The 13642-nt window shown below is 42.9% G+C and overlaps 1 protein-coding gene across 2 annotated transcripts in view; it reads right to left on the bottom strand.

Annotated features, from left to right (window-relative positions):
• The window catches only part of Smarcc1 (SWI/SNF related BAF chromatin remodeling complex subunit C1), a 103701-nt gene that overhangs the window by 12794 nt on the left and 77265 nt on the right, over positions 1-13642 (bottom strand). For both annotated transcript variants that reach the window (XM_070017698.1, XM_070017699.1), the window contains exons 25-26: positions 13094-13228; positions 6369-6633 (exon numbers count right to left, since the gene is read on the bottom strand). In XM_070017698.1, coding sequence (XP_069873799.1) covers positions 6369-6633; positions 13094-13228 — 400 coding nt within the window. The remainder of the gene's footprint in view (positions 1-6368; positions 6634-13093; positions 13229-13642) is intronic.

Below are 13642 nucleotides of genomic sequence, written 5' to 3'. Positions count from 1 at the left end.
AAATAATATCATGAATGAATTCTCATCAAGCTAGACCAATTTCTATTCTGGTTTTCTGGATACTTCAAAATTCCCACATTAACAACAAGGAAACCATGAAGATATTGAAACTAACAAGCTCTTTTTGCACACAAAGGCTTCCTGCTGCAGGTGCCTTGCTTGAGATCCATGAAGCATAAATAATCAAGAGTCTCATTTCCCACTCACACAAGGAGGCAGGGCTCACCACTGTCCTGGCATACTAGGCTTTTGTTGTCACTCTGACGGCACCCACTTTTAGGCAATCATCCTTCAAACAAGTGCCAAGGACCTTGGAGTTCTGATCACCTCACCACCGAGGACATCTCCAGTAGCCACTTGTGGCTTTCCTGCTTGCTTGTATGTGGCACACTAAAGGACCTCAAGAAGCAGCAGTCACCACCCAGGCCACTCCTTCATGGTCTTCCATGTGCTTTCCTGGAGCCCAGAGTGTAGTCAACAGATACACTACATGTGCCTGATTGGTTACTATAATGACTATTCATCTTTTTTTTTTTTTTGGGGTAGGTCGTGGGGCCTGAACTCTAGGGCTGGGTGCTGTCCCTCAGTACTTCAGCTCAAGGCTAGCACTCTACTACTTGAGCCACAACACCATTTCTGGCTTTTTCTACTTATGTGGTGCTGAGGAATCAAACCCAGGGCCTCATGCATGCAAGGCAAGCACTCTACCACTGAGCCACCTTCCCAGCCCCCATGATAATTCATCTTGTGCCATCTGAAATGGGTAAGTCTTAGAGAGAACTACTAAGCCTGTAGTTTAGGAATCATATGAAACTATTTTACAGCTCACATGAAAAAGTATAAAACGCAGTTTTGTGGATTTCATCAAGTTCAGCAAAATGTGAAATAAAGATGGTAAAAAATGGGTGTGCAAGTACATAAGCAGAAACATTCTACTGCATGTAATTCCCCAGCTTTTTTGTTTGGTGGGAACAAACCAATTTGAGACACTTTAAGACAAATTTAAGTAAATATAGTCGGGGATTGGTGGATCATGCTTATAATCCTAGCTATTCAGGAGGCTAAGACCCGTGGATCAAGGTTCAAAACCTAGAGCAAAAAAAATTATGCAGTTCTAGAACTGGTGCAGAGGCGCACATGCGCACACATACACATATGTGCGCACGCACAAATATGCACACACAAACATATACACACAGCTGGAGTTTGCAGGTAAGTTAAGAGTACGATGAAGGGGCTGGGAGTATGGTTTAGTGGTAGAGTGGTTGCCTAGCATGCATGAAGCCCTGGGTTTGATTCCTCAGTACCACATGCGCAGAAAAAAATGGAAGTGGTGTTGTGGCTCAAGTGGGAGAGTGCTAGTCTTGAGCACAGAAGCTCAGGGACAGTGCCCAGGCCCTGAGTTCAAGCCCCAGAACTGGCAAAAAAAAAAAAAAAAAAAAAAAAAAAAAAAGAGTACAACCAAATAATAGTGAAAGAGACAAAAGTGTGCATAAGGGTTTTCTGTGAAAATCCCAAGGACTTGAATGAAAATAAGGTTAAGAATTGGGAAAAAAAGAGAGACAAATCAAATGGAATACATACAGTTGCCATTTAACACTAGCTATTGATGTCCCAGTTCCACCCATGATGTAGAATACCAAGCTGCTATTTGAATGGGCTCTATCACTACCTGATACAGTTTTGCAGAGAAAAATCTCATACTTGTATAAATTCTACAGAGCAAGAAAATCTGAACAAGTTCATCATTCAACAATAAATCTGCCTTAATCTTTCCCCTGCTACTTCCCTGATAATGCTATCATTCAGAGACTGACTCTTCCTACACTACAAAATGTAAGTGAAAATCAAAATCCTAGCTAACTGACCTGGTCAACTATCCAGGACAATTGCTCAGCAACTAAAGAAAACGTTGCTCCTATTCATTTTTTTTTTTCCAGGTAAGGGGTAGGTTTATTCATTGTTCTGGCTGGCACCATGCCATTTTGGTCCTCCATGCGGTGGGGAAAGGCCTGGGAAAGAGAGCTGGGAGAGCTGGGAAAGAGAGAAAGCTGGAAAGAGAGAGAAAAGAGCTAGAAAAGAGAGAAAAGAGCTAGAAAAGAGAGCATCTGGGAAAGAGGTGGTAAAGAGCAAGCTAGGAAAAAGAGATCTGGGAAAGAGAAGAGAAGGAAACAGCTGAGAAAGAGCTAGAAAAGAGCAGAGAAAGAGCTAGAAAAGAGAAGGGAGCTGGGAAAGAGAAGGAAAGAGCTAGAAAAGAGCAGAGAGTGCTCCTATTCATTTCTAAAATGTAATAAACACTGGTTGGAGGACCTGCTTGTAATTCTTTTTTTTGGTTGGTCATGGGGCTTGAACTCCTGAGCCTGGGCGCTGTCCCTCAGCTCTTCAGCTCAAGGCTAGCCTTCTACCACTTGAGCCACAGTGAGCCACTTCCGGTTCTCTGGTGGTTTATTGGAGATAAGAGTGTCATGGTCTTTCCTGCCCAGGCTGGCTTTGAATGCAATCCTCAGATCTCAGTCTCCTGAGTAGCTAGGACTACAAGCATGAATCACTGCTTGTAATTCTTACACCTATGTCAGCCAGAGACTAGAGAGGTAAATATATGCAAGATATGTATCCCGTTGGACCATTCTCAGGCATACCCTAATTCTATTCCTTTAGGGATACATATAACACAATGTGTACATTATGTCCTACCTATCATGGTCACAGACACACTATTTAGTTGAAAGCTTGAAAATTGGGTGTGTGTTCATCAGTGGGAAATGGATTGGTGTAGTAGGGCACAGACATGCAGTGAAACACTATAACAGATAGAAGAAAACAAATGTACAAACCATTTACACAGTGCACACGTCTTATATATGGTGTTGAGTGTGGGAACCAGACAGGAAATTCACTATGTTCTTCTATTCAGATAACAATGAAATTCAGCCCAACTAGTGTGAACAGGGTTGAAAGTCAGAAGACACATACTTTGAGAAGTGGGGAAATGTAGGGCAAAGTGTTGGTTTACTTAGGTGTTTATATAGTCAATAAGTACCTATGATTTATGTTTTTCCATATGTATCTCTCAAATATAAAAGAATATTTTGTCCTGTATTAAAAGAGACCTTGCCTTACACTGAATGATTCTTTCTATTACAAATTCAATGTGGAGACCCTATCTTGTAGAGAACGTGAAGAGGAAAGTGACCTATTTCTTTTTTAAAGGCTATTTTTATCAGTTAATTTGCTGGCACTGCCTCACTAGGAAAAGAGTTCTTTCCAAGTCTGCTGAAAATTCCACCTCAGCCCTGCCATAGTGCCTCTGTGGCTCTGGCTTCACTATGAAATCAGATGGAGCTCAGTGTGAATCCTGGCTGACAGGAAGCTAGGCTATATGGCTGTGTCATGCACTAGGTCTTCAAATATGAAACAAAGATATTAAGAAGAAGTGAAATGATGTGGGTGATGAGCCTCATACATATTATCAGGCTTTTTTTTTTTTTTTTTTTTTTTTTTTTAAAAAGACTAGAGTCTCTGTATGTACCAGTGTGCCACAACTTACTGTTTATGTTGGGCTGGCCCTTGAACTGACAATTCTACTGTCTCAGCCTCTCTAATGTTGGCATTACAGGGGTACACAAGCCATACTCAGCTCATCAGGACATTATATAGAGAAGAAAACAGATGCATCTCTAAGCTAAATGCTGTAGCTCCTTAGATGTTCTCTGTGAACAGGTACTGTGGATATGGCACCACCATTAAGAACCAAATACTAGCCAGGCAGCCATGGCTCATGCCTATAATCATACCCACCCAGGAAGCTAAGATCTGAGGACTGTGGCTTAAAGCCAGTCCATGCAAGAAAGTCCTTACATCTAATAAACTACTCAGGAAAAGCTGTAAGTGGCACTGTAGCTCAAGTGGTACAGTGCTAGCCTTGAGCACAAAGAGACTCAGGGACAGTGCCCATGCCCTGAGTTCAAGTCCCAGGACCAGCAAAAAACAAAAAAATAAAAAACCAACAACCCAAAACAACAACAAACCAAAAAAGCCTCAAAACCAAAAAGGAACTGAATACCAGCTGGACATGAGTGACTCACACCTATAATCTTAGCTACTCAGGAGACTGAGATCTATAATCACAGTTCAAAGCAATCCAGGAAGATGAATCCATAGACTCTCATCTCCAATTAACTAGCAAACAGCTAGAACTGAAGATGTGGCTCAAATGGTAGAGCCACCAGTCCTGAGTAGACTGTATCCTACCCAGAACATGTATCAAACTACTTCTGGACAATTGTTATAAAAGGTGAGTGTGTGTGTGTGTGTGTGTGTGTGTGTGTGAGTGAGTGTGTGTGTAGGGGGAGAGGGTGGGTGGGCTTGGAGGGAGGATGGAGATACAGGACAAGTGATGTAATACTATGGGAGGAAATACACACAGACACAGAGACACAGAAGACACAGACACACACGGTATTGGGGATATAAGCTCCGCACAGGGTACAACTCCAAGGTAGAGCATAAATCAGGCACGGTTGCATTACTGAAAACTGCATTTTCCTTAACATGTAAGTGCCCTTTTAACAAAAGAGATGTGAATGCATGTCTGTGGATCTTATTTGAATACGGATTCAAACAAAGTACTCAGACATTTAACTAACAATATTAGGGATTATGGTTATTTTCTTTGGTATAATGATAGTTATTTAATAACTCTTGGCTGATGAGACATTCTGAAGTCTATCTCCTTCCCAAAGGTGAAAAGGAACAGTGAAAAGGAACAGATAAAAATATATCATTAGCCAGGTGCCAGTGGCTCATACCTGCAATCCTAGCTCCTCAGGAGGTTGAGATCTTAGGATCACAGTTGGAAGTTGCTCAGGCAGAAAAGAACCTGTGAGACTCTTTTCTCCAATTAACCACCAGAAAACTGGAAGTTATGATGTCGCTCAAAAAGTGGTAGAGGACTAGCCTTGTGCAAAACAGTTCAGAGACAGGGCCCAGGCCCTGAGTTAAGCCTTATAACTAACCCTGAAACAAAACAAAACACGCACGCACGCGCGCGCGCGCGTCATTAGAGTCTCATGGATTTGTCTGCCTGGGTTGGTTTCTAACCAAAACCCTCACACCTAGCCTCTTGAAGAGGTGGGATTACATGTGTGGGCCACTGGCAGCCAGCCCTAAATTTTTTTTTTGACCAGTCCTGGGATTTGAACTCAGGGCCTGAACACTGTCCCTGAGCTTCTTCTGCTCAAGGTTAGCACTCTACCACTTGAGCCACAGTACTACTTCTGGCCTTTTCTGTTTATGTAGCACTGAGGAATTGAACCAAGGGTGTCATGCATGCTAGGCAAGCATTCTACCACTAAGTCATATTCCTACCCTCTAAATGATAATTTTTTTTTTTTGGTGCTTGTCCTGGGGCTTGAACTCAGGGCTTGAGCACTATTCCTGAGCTTTTATACACCAGACTAGCGCTCTATTACTTGAGCCAGTTTCACTTCTTGCTTTTGGTGGTTAATAAGAAATAAGAATCTCACAGACTTTCTTACCTAGCTTGGTTTCAAACTGAAAGCCTCATATCTCAACCTCATAAATAGCTATGACTACAGGCATAAACCATGGGAGCCAGTCCAAAAGATAAAAGTTCTTAAAAAAAACAAACAAACAAAACAAGGGGCTAGGAAGGTGGCTCAGTCGTAAAGTGCTTGCCTTGCACGCATGAGACACCGGGCTGGGCGCTGTTTGCTCATGCCTATAATCCTAGCTACTCAGGAGGCTGAGATCTGAGGATCGTGGTTCAAAGCCAGCCTGGGCAGAAAAGTCCATGAGACACTTATCTCTAATAAACCACCCAAAAACCCAGATGCAACATAGTGGTTCAAGTGATAGAGTGATAGCCTTGAACTGAAGAGCTAAGGGACAGCACCCAGGCTCAGAGTTCAAGCCCCATGACTGACAAAAACATACAAACAAATAAACGAGTTATAAGATTGTACCTTTTTTTTTTTTTTTGGGTCCAGTCGTGGGGCCTGAACTCTGGGCCTGGGCACTGTCCCTCAGCTCTTTAGCTCAAGGCTAGTGCTCTACCACTTGAGCCACAGCGCTACTTCCGACTTTTTTCTTATGTGGTGCTGAGGAATCAAACCCAGGGCCTCATGCATGCAAGGTAAGCGCTCTACCAGTGAGCCACCTTCCCAGCCCAAGATTGTACCTCTTTATAGACATTAACCTACCTCACCAAGAGGACTCTGGACTTTGCCTATGATATTCTAGATGACAATGGAAATTCTGAAAGGACTTCAGAAATTACCACATGTACGGTAACCCCCCCAAATAAGCAGACCACAAGCTTTTCAATGTAAGCCATGCTTTCCTCTCACCTGGCTGAGGGGGATGAGGTGGTGGCATCTGGTGGTGCATCAGAGGGTAGGGAGGGGGCTGCTGATGTGGCATCATGCCTGGGTGTCCTGTTGCTCCAAGAGGGGCGAGGCCAGGTCCTCCTGAGTGCTGGTGTGGCTGCTGAGGGTTTTGGCTATGCTGCTGCTGCTGCTCCATTTGCTGTCGGGCTCTTAACTCTGCGTATTTCAGCTGTTCCATGTGGAAGTTCTGGCGCTCAGTAAGCAATTGCTGCCTCTGTTGTTCCAGCTGTGAGAAAAGAAAGATGACAGTAAGAAAGGCTTGCAGGATTGGAGCTAAACATATTTGCTTGGTGCTGAGTTCCCTCCTGCTACATACACTTTCCATTTGGATACTTGTTATCCATTGCCAAAGACTCCTCCAGACCACTTTTTATGGATCAGTGTGGGGCTTGAACTCCTAGCCTGGGTGCTGTCCCTGAGTCTCTGTGCTCAAGGCTAATGCTCTACCACTTGAGCCACAGCACCACTTCTGGTTTTCTGGTGGTGAATTGGAAACAAGAGTCTCACAAACTTTACTGCCTGGGTTGGCTTTGAAGCACAATCCTCAGATCTATCTCCTGAATAGCTAGTATTACAGGTGTGAGCCACCAGCCCCTAGCTTTCTCCAGACCACTTCTAAGACCTGCTTTTCTTTTCAACTTCAGCTCTGAGACTACTCAGAACAATGCAATCCTCTTTGAGAAGCTGTCAGATTTTTTTCTTCCTTTTTCTTTTTTCTGGTGCCAGTCCTGGGGCTTGAACTCAAGTTCTGGGCACTGTCCCTGAGCTTCTTTTGCTCAAGGCTAGCACTTTACTGCTTGAGCCACAGCGCCACTTCTAGCTTTTACTGTTTATGTGGTACTGAGGAATGAACCCAGAACTTCATGTATGCAAGGCAAGCATTCTACCACTAAGCCACATTCCCAGCCTGCCACCCTTTCTTTTTGAGGCAGCATCTTGCTATGCTACCCAAGTTGGCCTCTAATTTCTAGACTCAAGTGATCTTCCTGCTTCAGTCTCCCATTAGCTAAGACTATAGCCATGTGCCACAGCCCCTGCATCTTTCAGATATTTAAGAAAATATATGACTACCTGAGTCCCTTTTATCATTTTATTAGTCCCCTAGATGCCATCATTTCAAGTTCCCGCAATCTTCTCAGGTCCTCGCTTCTAGAAGGGATTCTTCTGGTTAAAATGTAATAGCAGTTACAACCTCTGAATGAAGTATGTGACCTTTGCTGCAAAGTCACAATTGTCTATGCTGAACTTTGGCAGTGCCACTGAAAACCTTAGCTTAGAAGTACCTCAAATTACACATTTACAGATTACTAAAGATGCCCAAATAAAAATTTGCATGGGGTCAAGAACCAGTGGCTCACACCTGCATTCCAAGCTATTTATTAGGCTGAGATCTCAGGATCGCAGTTTGAAGCCAGCCCAGACAGGAAAGACTGTGAAAATCTTATCTCCAACGAACCAACAGAAAACTGGAAGTGAAACTGTGGCTCAAAGTGGTAGACAAGGCTAACCTTGAGCTGAAAGAGATAAGGGACTGCCTAGGCTCTGGGTTCAAGCTCCATGACTGACAAAAAATAAATGAGTAAATACATAAAATAAATACAATTAAAAAAAATTCATCGCTCTTGAGGATAGTAAGAATGTTGCATTATTCTGGGCCTTAAGAGAAACTACTGTATGTGTAGATTACTCAGAAATCATATGCCCAATAATAGTTCAACCAATACAGTTGAGCCAACTTAAATAGGAATGAAAACTTTTCCAGTATAATTATCATAACCATGAGAGAGTTGTCTTTTTTTTTTTTTTGTTAGTTGTGGGTCTTGAACTCAGGGTCAGGCTCTATCCCTGAGCTCTTTTTGCTCAAGGCTAGTGCCTACTAGTGTCTACTACTTTGAGCCACAACTCCACTTCCGGTTTTCAGGTGGTTCATTGGAAATAAGTCTTGTGAACCTTCCTGCCTGGGCTGGCTTTGAATTGTGATCCTCAGATCTCAGCCTCATGAGTAGCTAGGTTTATAGGCATGATCCACTAGCACCAAGCTTTTTTCCCCTTCCCAGTGCTCTACTACTCTGAGCCACAGCACCACTTCCAGTTTTCTAGTGGTTAACTGGACCTTCTTGCCTTGGCTGGCTTCGAACCTTGATCCTCAGAGGTCATCCTCCTGAGTAGCTACGGTGGTTACAGGTGTGAACTACCAGTGTGTGGCTCCTGGTTTTTCTTTTAGAAAACACAAAGATCTCTGTCACTCTTTTTTTTCTTTGGTAAGAAGAAGATCAATGTGTCAATAAAGACGACAGGAGGAAAAATGTACCAAATTTTACCATCTACAATATGAATTACCCTATTTACTTCTGAACTTCAGCTGTCCTTTTAAAACACTGAAAGTAATTAAGAGAAAGTAATTAGAAGAATTAAAAAAGGTAAGTGATTAAACATACACACCTATATCTCAAAGCAAAATCCAGATTATAAACCTAAAGCTTGAATACAGGACAAGCAGGTCCCCTGAGGTGACAGAATGCTCAGACAGCAGGCTCCTATGGGACTCCAGGAAGTTCATCTTTGCTCTGGAGCAGAGGCTGTAGTGCTTCTAACATAGCCTGGCCTCATCAGGCAAAGGAGAAATCTTTCATTCTGGAAACTTAATTTTTGTTGGGTTCAGTTGAAAGCTACCTTGACTTTTGTGGCAATCAGAGAACGTGACCTAGGGAGTTTAGTAAAATTTGGAAGTAATGGCATACTTTAAAGGGATTGACTCAGTGATTTGACATCTGGAAAACTGTCCTTAGAATATTATGTATGTATATAAATAAAGACTGTCATCAGGGCTGGAAAGGTGGCTCAGTGGTAGAGTGCCTGCTTTGTATGCATGAGGCCCTGGTTTTGATTCTTTAGCACCACATAAGCAGAAAAAGCTGGAAGTGGCCCTGTGGCTCAAATGGTAGTAGAGCGCTAGCCTTGAGCTGTAGAGCTGAGGGACAGCGCTTGAGCCCAGAGTTCAGGCCCCATGACCGACAAAAAAAAAAAAAAAAAAAGACTGTCATTAAAGCATTGTTCTCATTTTTGTGCTGTTTGGAGTAGTTTGAGAATAAACTCAGTCCTGGTAAGCCATCCAGTGGCATTTCACTTTAATTGAAGTATGGGGGGGGGGGCTGGGAATGTGGCTTAATTTTAGAGTACATACTTGCCTAGCATGCATGAAACCCTGGGTTTGATTTCTCACTACTACACATGCAGAGAAATGGGATGTGGTACTGTGGCTCAAGTGGTAGAGTGCTAGCCTTGAGCACAGAGTCTTAGGGACAGAGCCTGGGACTTGAGTTCAGGCCCCAGGACTGGCGAAAGAAAGAAAGAAAGAGAAAGAAAGAGGGAGGGAGGGAGGGAGAGGGAGTGGGAGAGGGAGTGGGAGAGGGAGAAAGGAAGGAAGGAAGAATGAATTGGGGATTGGGGCCAGGGTATAACTCAGTGGTAGAACTCATTCTTACCCTGCATAAGGGCTGAGTTTGATTTCCAGCACAAAACAATTTAAAGTGAAATAGGAAGAGTAAACAGGAGGGTAAAAAATAGGCTAGGGATAGAATTGAATAGGGTAGATTAATGTCAGCTGAGGCCTGGTATGGAAGATATACATGATTTTTCCTTAAAATTTAGAAAGGATCGGTCTGTAATTGCATGTTTCCAAAAGGACAGTGGCCTGACATGATCCAGGCTTTGGGGTTCTGCCACCAGAAGCACATATGGAAGTAGCAAAATGCAGTTGCGTTTATTCTTTTTCTCCTTAAGGTGTGATAAGGAAATGGGTATGTCTCTTTCCGGCTTGATTTTTCCTCAGTGAATGTCTCTATCGCTGACATGAAACATTGCAAAGGGAGGTGTGATTATTAACTTTGGTTGTGAGGCTTTAATGTAGTCTTAGCTGGTATTTCAGGCTTTGGCAGTGTGGATTGGATTTTTGTGGCCCTCACCCACCTTTTTCTTTTTCTCACCCCTCCTCCCTAACTTTATGCAAATCAAAGATAGGAGAAGAGCTTTGTGTGGTTCAGCTGCACTTGCAGCTGTGTCTGCCTTCAGTGTCTACTGCTGAAAAGTGCTCTGTTGTAGGTTCCGCTTGGATGTGGCTGCATCATACATACTCAGTTCAGGATCTCGGGAAGAGGAAGATGGCATTTGAATGCTGCAGGGTGGGGAGGGGAGGCTTCAGAGCAGCTTTATGTGACTTGCCTCCCTAGAGGCCCCGTGGGAATCAGGAAGAAAACCAACAGGTTCACTGATACTTTACTTACATGAGTAATTTACACACTGCTCATTTCAAATTGCAGGCTTCACTCATGGTCTGAGAAATGGAGGTAGCAGATAATAAAAGGAAAAGTGTTTGTAGAACCTAACTTGGAAGTTTATAGGATTTGTTTTTTAATTACAAGAATGTTATGTATGGCTAGGTGCTGGTGGCTCATACCTATCTTTCTAGTTATTCAGGAGACTGAGAGCCAGGGGATCACAGTTGGAAGCCAGCCCAGGTAATAATGCCCATTAAGACTTCATACCCAATTACCTAGCAAAAAGCAGGGCTGGAAACATGGCTTATGTGGTAGAGTTCCAGACATGATGGAAAAGGCAAGAACACAAGGCCCTGAGTCCAACCCATCCAACTACTTCCTAGTGCCTTAACCTGGTAGTCATGCTCCCATGACAGCTCTCTGCATACTATTTCTTGGTCATCAACTGTTTCTTTCTTTTTTTTTGTCGGTCGTGAGGCTTGAACTCTGGGCTTGGGCGTTGTCCCTGTGCTCTTCAGCTCAAGGCCAGCACTCTACCGCTCGAGCCACAGAGCCACTTCTGGTTTTCTAGTTGTTTATTGGAGATCAGAGTCTCACGGAGTTTCCTGCCTGGGCTGGCTTTGAACTGTGATCCTCAGATCTCAGCCTCCTGAGTAGTTAGGATTATAGGCGTCAGCCACCAGAGCCCGGCTACCAACTGTGTTCCTTCATAAAGACTATGAGGATACCACTTAAACCTGCAAATCCTAATCTCTGACACAGCCTTCAACATGTGACTGTATACAACAAAGCATGTACATCTAACACAGAGGACATTTCATAATTTCCTTAAGTCTTCCACCATTTCTAGCTACTTAAGCTCCACCAAGGCACGGAATTTTGCTGGGCTTTATTATTTATTCACTGTTACTGATACTGGGGTTTGAACTTGGCCCATATTCTTGCTCATAACTGATGCTCGACCACTTTTTGGCCACACCTCCACTTCTGGCTTTTTGCTGGTTAATTTGAGATAGAGTCTCATGGCCTTTCCTGCCCAGGCTAGCTTGATAACTCAATCTTCGGATCTCAGCCCCCTGAACAGCTAGGATCACATGTGTGAGCCACAAGCACTTTGCAAGGTTTTATTAAACACTGTATCCCTAGTACATAAGTACATGAAACATACACCAACATGTGTATGCACAAATGACTTAACCTTTCATCTCTTCAAAGGTTTCTTTTGCTGGGTACAGGTGGCTCATGTCTGTAATCCTAGCTACTCAGGAGGCAGAGATCTGAGGATCATGGTTCACAGCCAACCCCAGGCAGGAAAGTCCATGAGACTCTATCTCCAATGAACTACTCCCAAACCAGAAGTGAAGCAGTGGTTCAAAGTGGAAGAGCACTAGCCTTGAACACAAAAGCTGAAGGACAGCACCCAAGCCTGAGTTTAAGCCCTATAAGGGATAAAAAAAAAAAAAAAAAAAGGCTTCCTTTTTTCTTCATATTTTAAGATTTGGGCCAGCCTTACAATTAGATATCTCATTCTCCAGAAAGCTTTTCCTGATAATTTGAGCTGACTTTTCATATTTCTATATAGTATTTGCTTCCTTCACATGTCACTATCTCATTCACTTTTGTAAACACAGGATGGGTTTCTTACAGCTTTGCCATTCCTCAAATGCCTTTCTTTTTTGAAGATAAACACAATTTCTACTCCTATTTAAATAAACTTCAGAAACCAAGGGAGCACTTAGTCCAGAAGCTAATTCACACTGAGTTCAAAGTGTATGTGTGTGTGTGTGCGTGCGTGCATGCGTGCATGTGTGTGTGTATTTAAAACCAACCGTACTGTTTTAGGTAAAGCTCAAGCACTCCAGTTCTCTCAGTGCATTCAAGTCCTCCAACCAGCCAGGACTGAAAAGTGCTCTCTTGACTGTTGTGTGTGCCAGTCTGAACTCATTGCCAGCTTACTATCTTCCCTTAAATTAAGATAGATGCTTTTTGCCTATGCCAGCTCCTTGTTAAGATTCTTTTTTGTTTTGTTTTTGGTTGGTTGTGGGGCTGGAACTCTGGGCCTGGATGCTGTCCCTTAGCGCTAGCGCTCTACCACTGAAGCCACAGTGCCACTTCTGGCTTTTTCTGCTTATGTGGTGCTGAGGAATTGAACCCAGGGCCTCATGCATACAAAGCAAGCACTCCACCACTGAGCTACCTTCCCAGCCTGAAAAATGGGCTCTTAAGATGAGATTCATTTCTACTGTCTACTATTTAGCTAATAATTCTCTTTGGAAAGGACAAGTGAAATCAGAGACAAAATGACAGACTTGTACATACACCCGCATTAAAGTACTACCCTAATTTATATTTCTGAAAGCTGGTCAAGGATGAATTATCAAAATGCCCTGTGGAATTCTCCTTACTTACAGCTTCTTTCTCTCTGTCCATGATAGTTTCCAGCTCTTCAAAATGTCGAAGTTTGATTTCTAGTTTTTTCATTTGTGTCTCAACCAGGAGAGCTACTAGGGACTTGATCTTTCTCTCCTCCACAGCAGCCAGGTGCTAAGGGCAAAAGAGGAAATAATTTAGGTAAATACTTAGAAAAAAAAAATAACCCTACTAGTATATATCTGGGATAAGCAGAAAAGCTCAGATGATAAGTGAAATGAACCCCAAGACAGGGACACAAGTGGTTTTTTTTTTCTTCCTTGATATTGTTTCTAACATATTTATAAGGTAACATGTGATTTTTTTTGTTGCTTTGTATGTCCTTCCCCCACTGTATAACCCCTATTTTCACTGTATTTGATGTTGGTATAATTTGGGGAGGGGAAGGGAAAAAAACAAAATGTTTAAATAGGGATACAAATTGACCCATTGCAACAATGAGATGTACAAGGCACTATGTCGAAAAGTGAACTTTAAAATTTAGGCACAGGGGTGGGTGTGGGTGAGGTGTAGTTGAGGAGGTAGGAG

This window comes from Dipodomys merriami, unplaced genomic scaffold (assembly GCF_024711535.1).
Source record: "Dipodomys merriami isolate MVZ:Mamm:240054 unplaced genomic scaffold, mDipMer1.0.p SCAF_125, whole genome shotgun sequence".
Lineage (NCBI taxonomy): Eukaryota > Metazoa > Chordata > Mammalia > Rodentia > Heteromyidae > Dipodomys > Dipodomys merriami.
The sequence above is the reverse complement of the archived record's forward strand: the minus strand, read 5'-3'. Positions and strand labels throughout refer to the sequence as shown.